This window comes from Bufo bufo, chromosome 9 (assembly GCF_905171765.1).
Source record: "Bufo bufo chromosome 9, aBufBuf1.1, whole genome shotgun sequence".
Classification (NCBI taxonomy): Eukaryota; Metazoa; Chordata; class Amphibia; order Anura; family Bufonidae; genus Bufo; species Bufo bufo.
In genome coordinates this window covers 125,421,401-125,438,591 of record NC_053397.1, presented here as the reverse complement: position 1 = coordinate 125,438,591, position 17,191 = coordinate 125,421,401, and the positions used below count along the sequence as shown (strand labels likewise).

The 17,191-nt window shown below is 43.7% G+C and overlaps 1 protein-coding gene across 1 annotated transcript in view; it reads right to left on the bottom strand.

The window, feature by feature from the left end:
• Positions 1-17,191, bottom strand: part of LOC120979816 (dual specificity protein phosphatase 12-like) — a 98,677-nt gene that overhangs the window by 22,770 nt on the left and 58,716 nt on the right. Inside the window, exon 4 of the mRNA XM_040408772.1 lies at positions 15,850-15,968. Within this exon, the coding sequence (XP_040264706.1) occupies positions 15,850-15,968 (119 nt within the window). The remainder of the gene's footprint in view (positions 1-15,849; positions 15,969-17,191) is intronic.

Genomic DNA, 17,191 nt, shown 5'->3' with positions numbered 1-17,191 from the left:
TACACATCGAGGGTTAACAGCCAAACAAAACTCAATATCTATTACCCTGATTCTGCGGTTACATAAACACCCCTCATGTGGTCGTAAACGGATGTAGGGCACACGGCAGGGCGCAGAAGAAGAGGAGTGCCATATGGTTTTTGGAAGGCAGGTTTTGCTGAACTGGTTTTTAGTGGCCATGTCCCATTTGAAGCCCCCCTGATGCACCACTACAGTAGAAACTCCCAAAAAGTGACCCCATTTTTGAAACTAAAGGGAAAAGGAGCCAGTTTTGTTGGTACTATTTTGGGGTACATATGATTTTTAATTGCTCTATATTATGTTTTTTGTGAGGCAAGGTAACCAAAAAAATGGCTGTTTTGGCACAGTTTAATTTTTTACAACATTCATCTGACAGGGTAGATCATGTGCCATTTTTATAGAGCAGGTTGTTATGGACACAATGATATAAAATATGTCTACTTTCTTTGTATGTTTCAGTTTTACATACACTGACCAAAAATATAAAATACAACAATTTCGATTTCGCTCCCATTTTGCATGAGCTGAACTCAAAGATCTGAAACATTTTCTACAAACACAAAAGACCCATTAGGCTCATTCAGACGGCCATATGCTGTCGGCAAACATGAGGATCTGTTTCTTTTGTGGACAGTTCAGCATGTCCGCAAAAAAAAAAAAACGGATTGCATTCCGCTTTTTTTGCTGAGCCATAGACTTCAATAGGTCCATGTCCTGATTTTCACTGGCAAGAATAGGACAGGTTTCATTTTTTTGCTGAGCCATGCAATGGAAGAAAAGGGCACCCATAGAAGTGAATGGACAGCATCTAATACAAAAAAAAATGGATCCGCATTTTTGCGGACAGCATACGGCAGTCTGAATGAGCCCTTACTCTCAAATATTGTTCACAAATGTGCACATTTCAGAGTGTCCTTTTATTGTGGGCACTCTAAGGCACACCTGTGCAATATTCATCGTGGCTAATCAGCATCTTGATTTGACACACCTGTGAGGTGGGATGATGGATTATCTTGGCAAAGGAGAAGTGCTCACTAAGGCCTGTTTCACACGACCGTATGTTTTGCGGTCCGTTTTTCACGGATCAGTTGTTCTGTTTTTTGTTTCCATTTTGTTTTTCCGTACGGGATATACAGTATACAGTAACTACATAGTAAAAATTGGGCTGGGCATAAAATTTTCAATACATGGTTCCGCAATAACGGAACGGATACGGAAGACATGCTGAACCATTGACTTGAATGGAGCCACGGAACGTGATTTGCCGGCAATATTAGGACATGTTCTATCTTTCAACGGAACGGAAAAAACGGAAATACGGAAACGGAATGCATAGAAGTACATTCAGTTTTTTTTGCGGAACCATTTAAATGAATTGTTCAGTATAGGGAACGCAAAAAACGGCCTGTAAACGGGGTAAAAAAACGGCCGTGTGCAGGAGGCCTAAGGCTCCATTCACACGTCCGCAATGTGTTTTGCGGATACACGGAGCCGCGGATCCGCAAAACACGGAAAGCGGCAATGTGCGTTCCGCATTTTGTGGACCACACATTGCCGGCACTAATAGAATATGCCTGTTCTTCTCCGCAATTGCGGACAAGAATAGGACGGGTTCTATTTTTTTGCGGAACGGAAGTGCGAACCCGGAAGTGCGGATTCACAATTCCATGTCCGGGCAGCACATCGTGCTGCCCCATAGGAATGAATGGGTCCGCAATTCCGTTCCGCAAAATAAAGAACGAAATTGCGGACGTGTGAATGGAGCCCTAACACAGATTTAGACATATTTGTGAACAATATTTGAGAGTAAATGGTCTTTTTGTGTATGTAGAAAATGTTTCGATCTTTGAGTTCAGCTCCATGCAAAAAGGGAGCAAAACCGAAAGTGTTGTGTTTATATTTTGTTCAGTGTAATAAAGCAATTTTGAAAAAAATTATGTTTTTGTGTCTCCATTTTCCTGAACGCCATTTTTTTTTTTTCTGCCAATCCTCTTGTGCGGGGGCTTGTTTTTTTTGCAGGAAGAGTTGACGTTTTTATTGTACACATTTTTTGGGTACATATGATTTTTGATCATTCATTATTATGCTTTATGGGGCAAGGTGACCAAAAAAAATTGGCTGTTTTAGCACAGTTTTTTTATTTATTTATTTTTACAGCGTTCACCTGAGGGGTTAGGTCATGTGAAATTTTTATAGAGCAGATCTTTTACGGACGGGGCAATACCTAATATTCTTATTTATTTAAGTTTTACACAATAATAGCATTTTTAAACAAAGAAAAATTATGTTTCAATGTCTTCAGAGCCATAGCTTTTTTATTTTTTGACCAATTGTCTTAGTTTGGGTCTCAATTTTTGGGATGAGGTGACAGTTTGATTGGTACTATTTTGGGGGGCATATCCCTATTTGATTGCTAGGTGTTGCACTTTATGTGAAGTTAGGTGTCAAAAAATGGCTTTTTTGCCACTGTTTTTATTTTATTTCACGGTGTTCATCTGAGGGGTTAGGTCATGTGATATTTTTATAGAGGTGGTTGTTACGGAAGCGGTGATACCTAATATGTATACTTTTATTTATTTCACTTTAACACAATAATAGCATTTTTTTGAAACAATTTTTATTTTTGCGATTTTCTTATGTAGGGGCTCATTATTTGCAGGATGAGATGACGGTTTTATTGGTACCATTTTGTGGGACATACGCCTTTTTGATCACTTTGGTGTTGCACTTTTTGTGATGTAAGGTGACAAAAATAGAATTTTTTTTTTTTACACAGTTTTTTATTTTATTTTTTAATGGTGTTTATCAATCGGGTTGGATCATGTGATATATTTATAGAGCCGGCCGTCAAAGACGCGGCAATACCATATATGTCTATTTTTTTTTTTTTACATGTGAACCTTTTTTTATTAAAAAAAATTTCATAAATCTTTTTATTTTTATTTTACACTTTGCGTCCCCCATGAGGTCATACAGGACCTCTGGGTGAAATTTAACTTCACCTTTTTTTTTCCCACTATTGATTTCTCCTGTAACTGGGGCGGACATAGTAGCCCCAGTTACAGGGGAAATACACCCCCACAGACGCTGTACAGCAGCATGCAGTGCTGTACAGCCTCAATGCAGGGCTGATCGAGGTCTGTGGAAGACCTGACAGCTCCTGCACTCTCCCGACCCACCGGGCCGGGACAGGAAGGGCATAGCGCTTCCTGATCTGTATACAAAGCGCTCGTTGAACGCTGTGTATACAGCGATCTAGAAGGCAGGGATACCTGTCCTTCTCTCTGGTGTGCCCTGTTGTCACTGACAGCGGGCCCCCCGCTCGGCAGCTGCACGATAGCGTGCAGCTGCCATCTCTGAATGGATGTCCATTCAGAGATAAACGACCGCCCATAGGATGTTTATAGTCAATGAGCGGTTGTGAAGTGGTTAAAGAAGTTGTCTGGTCCCAAAATCAAAATTTATTTTATGTGCTCCTAACCACCTCTCACGCATGCATATATACAGGGGCGGACTGACCATTCGGGCATGGCCCGCTCACTCCTACAGCCAGATGTCGCAAACGCCATAACTTTTACTAAATAATACATTTTACTCCCTACTAGTCCCCCACAATCATCAGCGCAGTGAGCGATGTGAACAGCACGGGCAGCGCATCGATGCTGCCTGTGCCTGAAATAACAAAGCTCCTGTCTAGGGGTGGGCGATATGGCCTAAAATCTATATTGCGATATAATTTTAAGCATGTGAGATATGCGATATATATCGCAATATATTGTTTTCTATATTTGGGGGGGGGGGGGGTTTAAACTTTTTATTTAATAACTATTAGCCTCCTTAAGGGCTAGAACCCTTGTCATAGTCACCCTAATAGAGCTCTATTAGGGTGAATAAGACTTTACACTCTCCCTGCTGCCCTGTGCTTTGTGCACACAACAGCAGGGAGCTGACCATGGCAGCCAGACTCTCATGTGCCTCCAGCCTCTGATCCGCCCCCAGCTCTCATGTGCCCCCCCAGCCTCTCATCCGACCCCCCAGCCTCTCCCTCTTATCAGTCCCCTCTGGTAACTCAAACCCACCCACCTCCCTCCCCAGTATTAATCATTGGTGGCAGTGGCCACAGGGTCCCCCCCCCCCCCCAACATTGGTGGCAGTGGGCAGATCCGCTCCGATCGGTTACCATGGCAGCCAGGAGTCGCGCTACTGAAGTCCTGGCTGCCATGGTATGTTAGTGAGCAGCATTATACTCACGTGCGCCGTGCCCGCTGGTCGCTCCTTCTTCTCATAGGTCTGTGCGGCGCATTGCTAATGCTATAAGCATTAGCAATGCGCCGCACAGACAGAAGAAGGAGCGACCGGCGGCCACGGCGCACGTGAGTATAATGCTGCTGCTGTCTATATACTAGGGTTGTTGCAGGTATCGAAAATTCAATACCCAATCAATACTTTTTTACAAGTATCGATTCGGTACTGCGATTTGCACTTTTTTTCGATACTGGGCTGCGCAGCCCATTATCTCCTCTTATGACACAACATGGTGCTCCGCCAGAAAGACAGTGGAGAAGGCGGGAGGGAGAGAGGTGGAGAAAGAGGGAGTCCCTCCCTCCTATGACGCTGCCACCGCTGAGCCCAATCGAGTCAGCGGGCTCTGAAGATGCCCGCACCACTGCCACCAATGACTGAGTTTAATTAAAGGAGAGGGAGGGATGGGGGAGGTAATAAACTGCTGCGCCGTCTGAGCTAGTGAGTGAGCTCGGCGAACTGCACCAGCGGCAGCAGCCTCCTCCTCCGTCCTGACTCCTGACTGAGTCACTCACTCTTGTGTCCTCCTCCCAGCGTCAGCCCGAGCCCCAGAGTCAGTGAGACTGAGCACCAGCTAGACCCAGTGCAAGAGTGATGATTAGCCTGCCTTAAAATAAATGCTGGCAAAAAGCATATCTATAAGACAGCCAGCAAGATTTGAGGTTAATGTGACTCATTAACCCCAATCATGCCACTACCCATGTTTTAAACATGATGTTTTAAACATGATGGGGGGTCACTTATTTTTAATGTCAGGCTGGGCACATGCTTTTGGAGTCTTTGGACTAGACCCCATGTGCCTCACATGAATAGTATGTGACCCCCAAAGTACCATCTCACATAATGGGCAACATATGGCAATGTGAGTTGCAGAATACAGGTCATTATTAATATGAGGCACATAGATTGAATTCATTAGACTGTGCTGCCAAATAGCAAGTGACTGTTGTAGCTCATACATTAACCCCATATTGACCATTATGCAAGAATATGGATACTTGATAGGGTTATTTCGTATTTTCGTTATTATTTATGTGGCACATGGGGGCTTATCACTTTGGACCTGTGCAATTGTGCATCACAATTACCCTTTCATGTAACGTGGCCCCAGCACCACAATTTATATCACGTAGCAGCTGACCTCACAGCCTCTTACAACCCAAATCTGTGTCGATTTTTGTGAAGCCCATTCCCCCTCCCCAACCACCACCACCCCACCTAGTGAATGAGGTGTGGTTTAAGCCATTGAAAAATATGCATAATTTTTTTTCACAACTAGAACCACACTGACGACCGACCTAAAATCATGTGGCCATTGTGCCACAAGAAAATCTCTCTGTGTAGCCTAATACTGAAAGTCTGGACCCAGGAAAAGTAGTCTTTAACACATAACACAGGAGGCGGGTGCCGGCAGCAGAATCGCATTGCCGGCACCCTCCCCCTGACAGGGAGCTGCAATCAGCCCCTGAGGGGTTAACTGCCGCTGATCTGCCAGTACCCACCTCCTGTATTAAGGGGTAATTATAATTGGGGGTGCAGTGCGCCCCCCCCTCAATACCCCATTCCATTAAAATCATTGGTGGCACAGTGCGCCGGCCCATCTCAACCCCCCCCAGTATTAAAATCATTGGTGGCAGTGGCCACAGGGTCCTCTCCCCTCCCCCTCATTGGTGGTGCAGTGGCAGCTTCTGATCAGAGCCCCAGCTGTGTAATCCTGGAGCTCCGGTCGGTTACCATGGCAGCCAGGATGCTACTGAAGCCCTGGCTGCCATGGTAATCTCCCTGCTGCTGTGTGTACTATGCACAGGGCAGCAGGGAGAGTGTGAAGTCCTATTCACCCTAATAGAGCTCTATCGGGGTGAATAGGACAAGGGATGAAAAAAATCCCAGGTTCTGGCCCCTAAGGGGGGAAATAGTTATTAAATAAAAAGTGTAAAAAAAAAAAAAAAATAGTTAAAAAAAAACAACTAAATATTAAGTATGAATCAACTCCTTTCTCAATTTCACATATAAAATGTATAAATAATAAACATATTACATATCGCGAAGTCAGAAAAGTCCAAACTATTAAAATATAAAAAAAATCTATGCGGTGAATGCCGGAACAGAAAAAATAAATAAAAACTGCGCGATTCGCCATTTTTTAAAATGCGGAATGCACATGGCTTTTTTTGGTTTATTTTTTTTTGCATGGTATCGAATATCGCAATACTTTTTCATGGTATCGAAACCGATTCAAAAATTTGGTATCGCAACAACTCTACTTAATACACTGCTTTTTTCCATGGTTACAAGTCACGACCACTATGCAATCTAGCAGCAGTGGTCGTGCTTGCATTGCAGGGTGGCTGTAACCCCTGGAAACAAGCATTGTATAGGGTGATGGAAAAATTTTATGAAGCCAGCAACGAGGGCAATATGGAGAATCACAGCACATAGGAAGAGTCTTGTTTTGTATTCACTTTATCTACAGGATAAATGCCATTATCTGAAATGAAACAACCTTTTTTAAGTGATGAATGATGATTGACTTCTATTTTCCTTACACAGAAGAAGAAGCAAACACATTCCACTACATCATCCAAAAATAAACCCACTCAGGCTACTACCATAATATCTGTGCTAAACAAGGAAGCGCAGAGACTAAACAAAGCTGTTGCCGAGTACATCTGCATGGACCAAGTGCCTGTATATACGGTTGAGAAAACTGGATTCAGAAACCTGCTAAAGCAGTTAGACAAAAAAGTATGATATGACTGGGAGATACTACTTTATGTATACAGAAATACCAATAATCTACACGAAGATCAGAAGAGTGGTTTGGGCGCAACTGGTTGAGGTTCCATTCTTTGCTTGTACTACAGACCCATTCACTTTATAACGGAGGAATGGGAGATGCAGTCTTGGTGTTTAGGCTGTACGGCTCTGTACACAGATCATACTGCTGACAGTTTGCATGAAGCATTTGAGGTATCCTTAACTGAAGACTGGAAACTGGACATATCCAAAATGTCTGGAAAAACAAAACATAACCCCTCTAACAACATCAGAGCGTTTGAAGAATACAGCTGGGTCCCATGTTTTGGTCACAATTTGCACCTGGCAGTAAACAAAGCCCTGGATATTGACAGAGTGGTGGCGTGTCTCTCAAGGTTACGCAAGACCGTCTCTGCGTTCTGCCGATCAAATAAAATGAGCCGATCACTGAAAGAAAAACAAAAGGCACTTCAGATACCCGAACACAAGCTTATTCACGATGAACCGAACCGGTGGAATTCCATTTATGATATGGTGGAGAGGTTCTGTGAACAGCAACAAGCTGTCTGTGCTATCCTGGCAGAGAACCGGAAAAAATTGTATCTTATGCCAAAGGATACTGATGTCACCATTCTGGAGACCGTCAGAGATGTGCTCGCACCAATGAGCGATTTTACTGATGCATTAAGTGGAGAGAAAGATCCAACCCTGTCTTCTGTTCTTCCTTTGACATCGAAAATATATGCATGTGCATCGGAGGAGGAATCTTACAGCATCCTTGCCAGAGAAATGAAACAAAAGGTCATAGATGACATGAAAAAGAGGTACCAAAGCAAAAAGCTGCAACTCATTCTCAACACTGCCACATATCTAGATCCAAGATTTAAGGACTCATTTGTGTCTATTCAAGTAAAAGAAGAGCTTCTACAGAGAGCATCCATTCTTCAGCTACCAGCAAATGGCGGAGCAGAACAGAAAGATGAAGAAGAACATGCAGTGGCACAAGTCACTAAGAAACAAAAAAATTGATCTCAAAAGCTTGTTGGCCAAAATTGTGACGGAAAAAAGGGGGTCAGCAGGTGGTTCTGTGGGTACCAAAGATACATCATCTGACAAAAGCCCTACAGAAATGCTTTGCAATGACGACTTCTTGTACAAACAGATGAAAGAAATTAGTCCAGAAGAAGACCCACTAGCCTGGTGGAGGAGAAATGCCCCAAGTCTGCCAGTTCTTGCCCATTTAGCAAAAGCGTATCTATGCATTCCCTCCTCTAGTTGTGCATCAGAACGAGTATTTAGTGCTCCGGGCCTAATCTGCAGTCCAAGAAGAATGAGGTTGAATGAAAACTATATTAACTCACTTGTTTTGCTGGCTAAGAACCTCAAACAGGCAAAGAAATTCCCAACTAGGGCTGCACGATATGGAAATTTTGTGCGATTGCGATTAGGGCCCTAAAAATTGCGATAACGATATGCGATGCGATATTTTAAGGGAATTGTGCTAGAGGTCTATTTGCTTGGATTTTCCCATATGAGCCGCTGATGCGGCTGGGTATGACGCAGTTATGTGGGGGATCTGTGGACGACGCAGTTATGTGGGGGATCTGTGGACGACGCAGTTATGTGGGGGATCTGTGGACGACGCAGTTATGTGGGGGATCTGTGGACGACGCAGTTATGTGGGGGATCTGTGGACGACGCTGTTATGTGGGGGATCTGTGGACGACGCTGTTATGTGGGGGATCTGTGGACGACGCTGTTATGTGGGGGATCTGTGGACGACGCTGTTATGTGGGGGATCTGTGGATGACGCTGATGAGTTCCGGCAATTCGAAACAAAAAATGTCATTTAGGGCTCTGTCTATAGGGTACAATTAGGGATTAGGCCCCAATACAGGGACAGGTTCCGTACGGGGTCGCCCATATCAGGGCGGGTGCTCTGTGTCTGTTAGGCAGGTAACCTGTTTAGCCCCTGACCCTCCTCATCGGTAGGGCTTTATTTTCAGGGCACAATAGGAGAACCAACAATTGCCGTTAACCACAAGAGTGCCGGTCACAAGTGCCCTTCTGCCATTCAACAAAAAGACCATTACGCCACCAGGTGTAGATCCAGTCTCTACTGGATGTGGTAAGATCCACCCTTTTTTCTTTTCCATTAACCCTGTGGAATTAGTAAGTGGCGTTCTTATTTATTTGTGTTTTGTCTCAAAACTATGTGGTTTATGCTATACCTATTTTAAAAATACATAGTAAAAGTTATGTTTTAAGATACCCAGTTCACATGATTTTCTGACATTTTGTTTGGGTTGTGACCTTATACCTCTGCACGCTCCATTTAGTGTGGAAGGTACAATTAATAACTGGAATAATAGAGGTATAGCATGAAGTTGACTTTGTATAGAATAATTGCTCCAGAATTATTTGCCTAAAGAGGAGTCGGGCAGGAACGGTGAAGGCTCCTCATTAGCATTGTTACATTGTCAAATTCAATATCAAACTCTGACAATCTGAGATCTAGTGCAGGTTATTCTATTTAATTCAATAAACGTTTTATGTTTAAATAATCAAAAGGCTTTTTTGTGTTTTTATTTTCGCGTGGTATCGAATATCGCAATACTTTTTTATGGTGTCGAAATCGAATCAAAATTTGGGTATCGCAACAACTCTACTATATACCCTTGCCTCCATTTATATCTGCCCACAGTGACTCCATATGTTCATTTCCCTCACTTATATCTTCCCGGAGTGTGGGCTTTAGACAGGACTTTACATAAAGGCAAACCCCTCCCCCCTCTCCAGTAACCCTCTACGTTAAATGCCCAGTCGTTGTCATCACCCAGCCATGTCTCAGTTATTCCCATTATTTCATAGCTTTCCTCAGACATTACTACATCCAGTTCCCCAGTTTTATTAGTCAGGCTTTTGGCATTAGTATACATACAATTAAGAGATTTTTGTATATTTTTTACTCTACACCTTTCCTTATGAATTGCTCTAGTCCCTACTTCCACTAGACCCCCAGTTTAATTACCTTGTCCCAGGTCACTATCTGCACTATCTTCCCCTCCTATAATGTAATTACCCTCCCCCCCAGTACCTAGTTTAAACACTCCTCCAACCTTCTAGCCATCTTCTCCTCCAGAACAGCTGCACCTTCCACATTGAGGTGCATCCCATCCCTATGACAGAGAAGTCAGCCCAGTTCTCGAAGAATCTAAACCCCTACTTCCTACACCAGTTCTTGAGACACTTCTTTACCTCCCTAATCTCCCGCTGCCTTTCTTGAGTGGCTAATGGTACAGGTAGTATTTAGAAAAACACTAGCTTTGAGGTCTTTGCCCTAAGCTTGTGACCTAAATCCCTAAAATCATTTTAAAGGACGCTCCACCTACCTCTAACTTTGTCATTGGTTCCAATGTGGACCATGACCGCTGGATCTCCGCCAGCCCTTCCCAGTAATCTGTCAACCCGATCCACGATATGTCGCACTCGAGCGTCAGGAAGACAACACACCGCTCGACGATCCCGGTCTTTGTGACAGATCGCCCTATCTGTACCCCTAATAATTGAGTCTCCCACTACCAGCACCTGTCTGGCCTGCCCTGCTCTCCAGGTCACCTGCTTACTGGAGCTGACATTCCCCTGACTGGCAGAGGAAATGTCTGGCTGCAGCAGTGCTCTCCGTGAACTGACATCCCCCTCATCCGCCAACCTTGCAAACATGGGGCGTGTCAGATCTGAGCTAGCCTCCCTGGCACTCTTCCCTCTACCCCACTTTCTAACTGTTATCCAGCTACCTACCTCACTTTCCTGAGCCTCCATGCTACCACCCTCCCCCACATCTACCCCATAGCAAACTTTTCTAAATTGATGCTTCTCAGTGTTGAAACTCTCTCGTTTAGATACAGGATGTACGATTCCAAACGGGCAATTTGCTCACATTTTGAACATAGATATGCATCCTGAAACATCTGTTCCAGGACTGCATACAGTTGACAAGATGTGCACTGGACTTAATACAAACACATACTTGAAATAAAAAAACGCAAACGCTCACAAACTTCACACCAGACTGCTGTTTTTATCCCCTCTTGAATCAACATGCTATTTCTTTTATAAAATATGCTAAGATTAAAGGAGTTTTCCAAGATTTATATACTGATGACTTATCCTCTGGAAAAGTGATTGGTGGGGGTCCAATAGGTCATCAGTATAAAAATCCTGGAATACCCTTGTGGCGAAACCAACCTTGCCACTGGGTGCTGGAGAAGCCTGGTTGCCAGCCTCTTGCCCCAGGATTATGGGCCCTCTCATTAGCCCATGCTAAACTTAAACCCCATGGCGATTTGACTGTTTGTGGCATCTGAGCGCTGTTCGGATATATTGAGCGCTCAGATCCAAGCCATCTGGGGATAAGTTGAATGTGGGGGTTCTGTTCAGTTTGATAGGAGTTATGTATTTTTGCTGTTGTGAATAGAGGTATTTTCTGTAGCTAGTTGGCTTACCACACCCAGTTAAGCTAATTATCTTACACAGCCTAACTCTGTAAAAACTGGTTTTGGGCAGAAAAGCCATGCTTCCTTTGTTCACAAAGGACTTTTACTAACTTTTGAACCCCTGGTCTAATTCGTGCCATTTTTGAATATGTTAAATGTCTGTGTTTACTGTAATGGTTGTGACATTGTATATTTGAGTAGTGATGTCTGTCCTATTGTCTCCACGTGTGTATTGGCGGTTTCCCTTTGTCCTGAAAGATAATTGAATTACTCCTCAGTTGTCTCCAGGACAGAAGACATTGTGTATTCTCCTGCCTGTGATAATTACATCAACCCATTGTGTAAGGTAATTGTATCACAGGCAGAGGGGAGGATTTTTGTGTGGGAGTGTTTTACTGTATTGTACATGTTTATTGGTTGTTTTTACAAAACCCTGTGGGTGGTACTAATGTGTACCAATGTTATATAAGAACAATAAACACACAGCTCTGGGTGTCCACTGCTTTACCCTCAACATGGAGCTTGGTCTCGTTCTTGGGGGGATTCACTGTATGCTGTTAGAGACTGATTGCTAGGAGTGTAAGCCGCTTGGGTGCATTTAATATTCGTCTGCTAGCAGCTATTCGTGAGGTTCCGTTCGGGAGTTTGGAGCATTTCCTTGTATTCTGTAACAACCCTTTTAAAGGTGTTCTCACCAGAAACACGTAAGCAATATTTTTTAACTTTTTTATATGCCCTGAGATGAAATAAAGATAATTTATTTTTATTTTTATGAGTGCTGAACATTCTACGTTATTTTTCTATGATCCCTGGGAGCCAGCCTGCATTCATGCATTACATTTGAATTGCTTTCTTATTTAACCTTCTCTTACTCACCAAGAAACAGCCCCAGGATCATGGAGGACATTACAGAACTATACTGACATGTATGGTTGTGAATAAAGCACCTGTGCTGAGATATATGTAAACTTTTTATTTATAGAGATAACTATAGGATATATATTTGGGAGTTACAGCACTCCAAATAGATTAAATTATAACCATTTTGTTACATAAAAGAAAATTATATATATATATATATATATATATATATATATATATATATATATATATATATATATACACACACACACATATACAGGGAGTGCAGAATTATTAGGCAAGTTGTATTTTTGAGGATTAATTTTATTATTGAACAACAACCATGTTCTCAATGAACCCAAAAAACTCATTAATATCAAAGCTGAATATTTTTGGAAGTAGTTTTTAGTTTTAGCTATTTTAGGGGGATATCTGTGTGTGCAGGTGACTATTACTGTGCATAATTATTAGGCAACTTAACAAAAAACAAATATATACCCATTTCAATTATTTACTTTTACCAGTGAAACCAATATAACATCTCAACATTCACAAATATACATTTCTGACATTCAAAAACAAAACAAAAACAAATCAGTGACCAATATAGCCACCTTTCTTTGCAAGGACACTCAAAAGCCTGCCATCCATGGATTCTGTCAGTGTTTTGATCTGTTCACCATCAACATTGCGTGCAGCAGCAACCACAGCCTCCCAGACACTGTTCAGAGAGGTGTACTGTTTTCCCTCCTTGTAAATCTCACATTTGATGATGGACCACAGGTTCTCAATGGGGTTCAGATCAGGTGAACAAGGAGGCCATGTCATTAGATTTTCTTCTTTTATACCCTTTCTTGCCAGCCACGCTGTGGAGTACTTGGACGCGTGTGATGGAGCATTGTCCTGCATGAAAATCATGTTTTTCTTGAAGGATGCAGACTTCTTCCTGTACCACTGCTTGAAGGTGGTGTCTTCCAGAAACTGGCAGTAGGACTGGGAGTTGAGCTTGACTCCATCCTCAACCCGAAAAGGCCCCACAAGCTCATCTTTGATGATACCAGCCCAAACCAGTACTCCACCTCCACCTTGCTGGCGTCTGAGTCGGACTGGAGCTCTCTGCCCTTTACCAATACAGCCACGGGCCCATCCATCTGGCCCATCAAGACTCACTCTCATTTCATCAGTCCATAAAACCTTAGAAAAATCAGTCTTGAGATATTTCTTGGCCCAGTCTTGACGTTTCAGCTTGAGTGTCTTGTTCAGTGGTGGTCGTCTTTCAGCCTTTCTTACCTTGGCCATGTCTCTGAGTATTGCACACCTTGTGCTTTTGGGCACTCCAGTGATGTTGCAGCTCTGAAATATGGCCAAACTGGTGGCAAGTGGCATCTTGGCAGCTGCACGCTTGACTTTTCTCAGTTCATGGGCAGTTATTTTGCGCCTTGGTTTTTCCACACGCTTCTTGCGACCCTGTTGACTATTTTGAATGAAACGCTTGATTGTTCGATGATCACGCTTCAGAAGCTTTGCAATTTTAAGAGTGCTGCATCCCTCTGCAAGATATCTCACTATTTTTGACTTTTCTGAGCCTGTCAAGTCCTTCTTTTGACCAATTTTGCCAAAGGAAAGGAAGTTGCCTAATAATTATGCACACCTAATATAGGGTGTTGATGTCATTAGACCACACACCTTCTCATTACAGAGATGCACATCACCTAATATGCTTAATTGGTAGTAGGCTTTCGAGCCTATACAGCTTGGAGTAAGACAACATGCATAAAGAGGATGATGTGGTCAAAATACTAATTTGCCTAATAATTCTGCACTCCCTGTATACATACACTGCTCAAAAAAATAAAGGGAACACAAAAATAACACATCCTAGATCTGAATTAATTAAATATTCTTCTGAAATACTTTGTTCTTTACATAGTTGAATTAAAACAAGTCAAAATGAGGCTCAGTAGTGTGTGTGGCCTCCACGTGCCTGTATGACCTCCCTACAACGCCTGTGCATGCTCCTGATGAGGTGGCGGACGGTCTCCTGAGGGATCTCCTCCCAGACCTAAACTAAAGCATCTGCCAACTCCTGGACAGTCTGTGGTGCAACGTGACGTTGGTGGATAGAGCGAGACATGATGTCCCAGATGTGCTCAATTGGATTCAGGTCTGGGGAACGGGCGGGCCAGTCCATAGCATCAATGCCTTCGTCTTGCAGGAACTGCTGACACACTCCAGCCACATGAGGTCTATGAGGTCTAGCATTGTCTTGCATTAGGAGGAACCCAGGGCCAACAGCACCAGCATATGGTCTCACAAGGGGTCTGAGGATCTCATCTCAGTACCTAATGGCAGTCAGACTACCTCTGGCGAGCACATGGAGGGCTGTGCGGCCCTCCAAAGAAATGCCACCCCACACCATTACTGACCCAATGCCAAACCGGTCATGCTGGAGGATGTTGCAGGCAGCAGAACATTCTCCACGGCGTCTCAAGACTCTGTCACGTCTGTCACATGTGCTCAGTGTGAACCTGCTTTCATCTGTGAAGAGCACAGGGCGCCAGTGGCGAATTTGACAATCTTGGTGTTCTCTGGCAAATGCCAAACGTCCTGCACGGTGTTGGACTGTAAGCACAACCCCCACCTGTGGACGTCGGGCCCTCATATCACCCTCATGGAGTCTGTTTCTGACCGTTTGAGCAGACACATGCACATTTGTGGCCTGCTGGAGGTCATTTTGCAGGGCTCTGGCAGTGCTCCTCCTGTTCCTCCTTGCACAAAGGCGGAGGTAGCGGTCCTGCTGCTGGGTTGTTGCCCTCCTACGGCCTCCTCCACGTCTCTCGATGTACTGGCCTGTCTCCTGGTAGCGCCTCCATGCTCTGGACACTACGCTGACAGACACAGCAAAGCTTCTTGCCACAGCTCGCATTGATGTGCCATCCTGGATAAGCTGCACTACCTGAGCCACTTGTGTGGGTTGTAGACTCCGTCTCATGCTACCACTAGAGTGAAAGCACCGCCAGCATTCAAAAGTGACCAAAACATCAGCCAGGAAGCATAGGAACTGAGAAGTGGTCTGTGATCACCACCTGCAGAACCACTCCTTTATTGGGGGTGTCTTGCTAATTGCCTATCATTTCCACCTGTTGTCTATCCCATTTGCACAACAGCATGTGAAATTGATTGTCACTCAGTGTTGCTTCCTAAGTGGACAGTTTGATTTCACAGAAGTGTGATTGACCTGGAGTTACATTGTGTTGTTTAAGTGTTCCATTTATTTTTTTTAGCAGTGTATATATATATCCATATATCCATGTGCAGTCTCCATCTGTGTGTGCCTCACTCAGCTTCTGCTCACTCCTCCCCTCTCCAGAGACTTGTATTACAATACATTCTTTTCTCACACTCTCAGTACCTGGATATTTCTGTGTCAGCTTCTGTAAGCGATACTGCTTATAGCTTGCGCTGCTGATATCCACATCGCAACCCATTTCTTCAAATACTGCCAGCTGGTTAACAAACTCCTCATGGATTCTGAAAGACATAAAAATTTAATCTTGCACTGACATTAAGTATTCAGAACCTTTACTGTAATTAGTTGAAACCCTTTTGGAAGTGATTACACCCTCCAGTCATCTTTGGTATGACGCCACAAGGTTTGAAAACATGGATTTGGGGATTTTCTGCTATTCTTCTCTGCAGATCCTCTTAACCTCTGTAAAGTTGGAAAGGGACAGTCAGTGGACAGTCATTTTTAGGTCTTTCCAGAGATGTTTGGATTCAAGTCGGGGCTCTGGCTGGGCCACTCAAGGACTTTCAGAGTTGTCCCTCGGCCACTATTGTGTTTTTTTTGGTTGTGTGCTTAGGGTTATTGTCTTGTTGGAAGGTGAACCTTCCGCTCAGTCTGAGGTCCAGAGCACACTGAATCAGTATTTCATTAAGAATACCTCTGTAATTTACTACATTCAGCTTTCCCTCAATCCTGACCAGTCGTCCTGTCCCAGCCACTACTAAGCAGCCCCAGAGCATGATGCTGCCACTACTATGCTTCACTGTTGGGCAGGTGATGTGTGATGCTTTTATTTAGGCCAAAAAGGTTCAATCATGATTTCATTACACCAGAGAATCTTGTTTCTCACAGGAAATGGCCTAAAATGCACCACTATTTTGGCATAAAAGTCTGTCTCAAAGTGTTAGCCAAGCAGTAGTTGGTATCAGAGAAAAGTGCCTATTCCTGCACCAGATCTATCATCCTGCCTCAGCCACTGTGAGACATCTGATGCAGGTTTAGACAGCCTGTCTAAGCTTACACTATCTTTAGGTAACCGTACAATCCATTTCTTGTTTGACGCATGGGTATATGCCCAACGGCCCCTAGAAAAAGAAAAGCTCTGCCAAGATTAGCTATACCCTCTGCACAGACACTGGACTAACCAGTTCGTACTAAAGCACTAGGAGCACTACAAAACCAGATCGAAAAGGGGGACCTGCAAGAGAGCGCTGCAAGTTCATAGACTCTGCGAATGGAGGTAATAGCCACAAGAAAGGCAACCTTAAAAGAGATGAAAGAAAGGGAAATCTCCTTCAAAGGCTTGAAGGAGAAAGAATAAAAAGCATCTAAGACCAGATTCAAGTCACATGGGTCCACAGGAGAATGGAAGGGGAAGGGGGGACGCAATGAGCCACCCCCTGAAGGAAGGTTTTCACTTGGGGGCGAGAAGCCAGAGGCCTTTGGAAAAGGACAGACAAAACCAAAA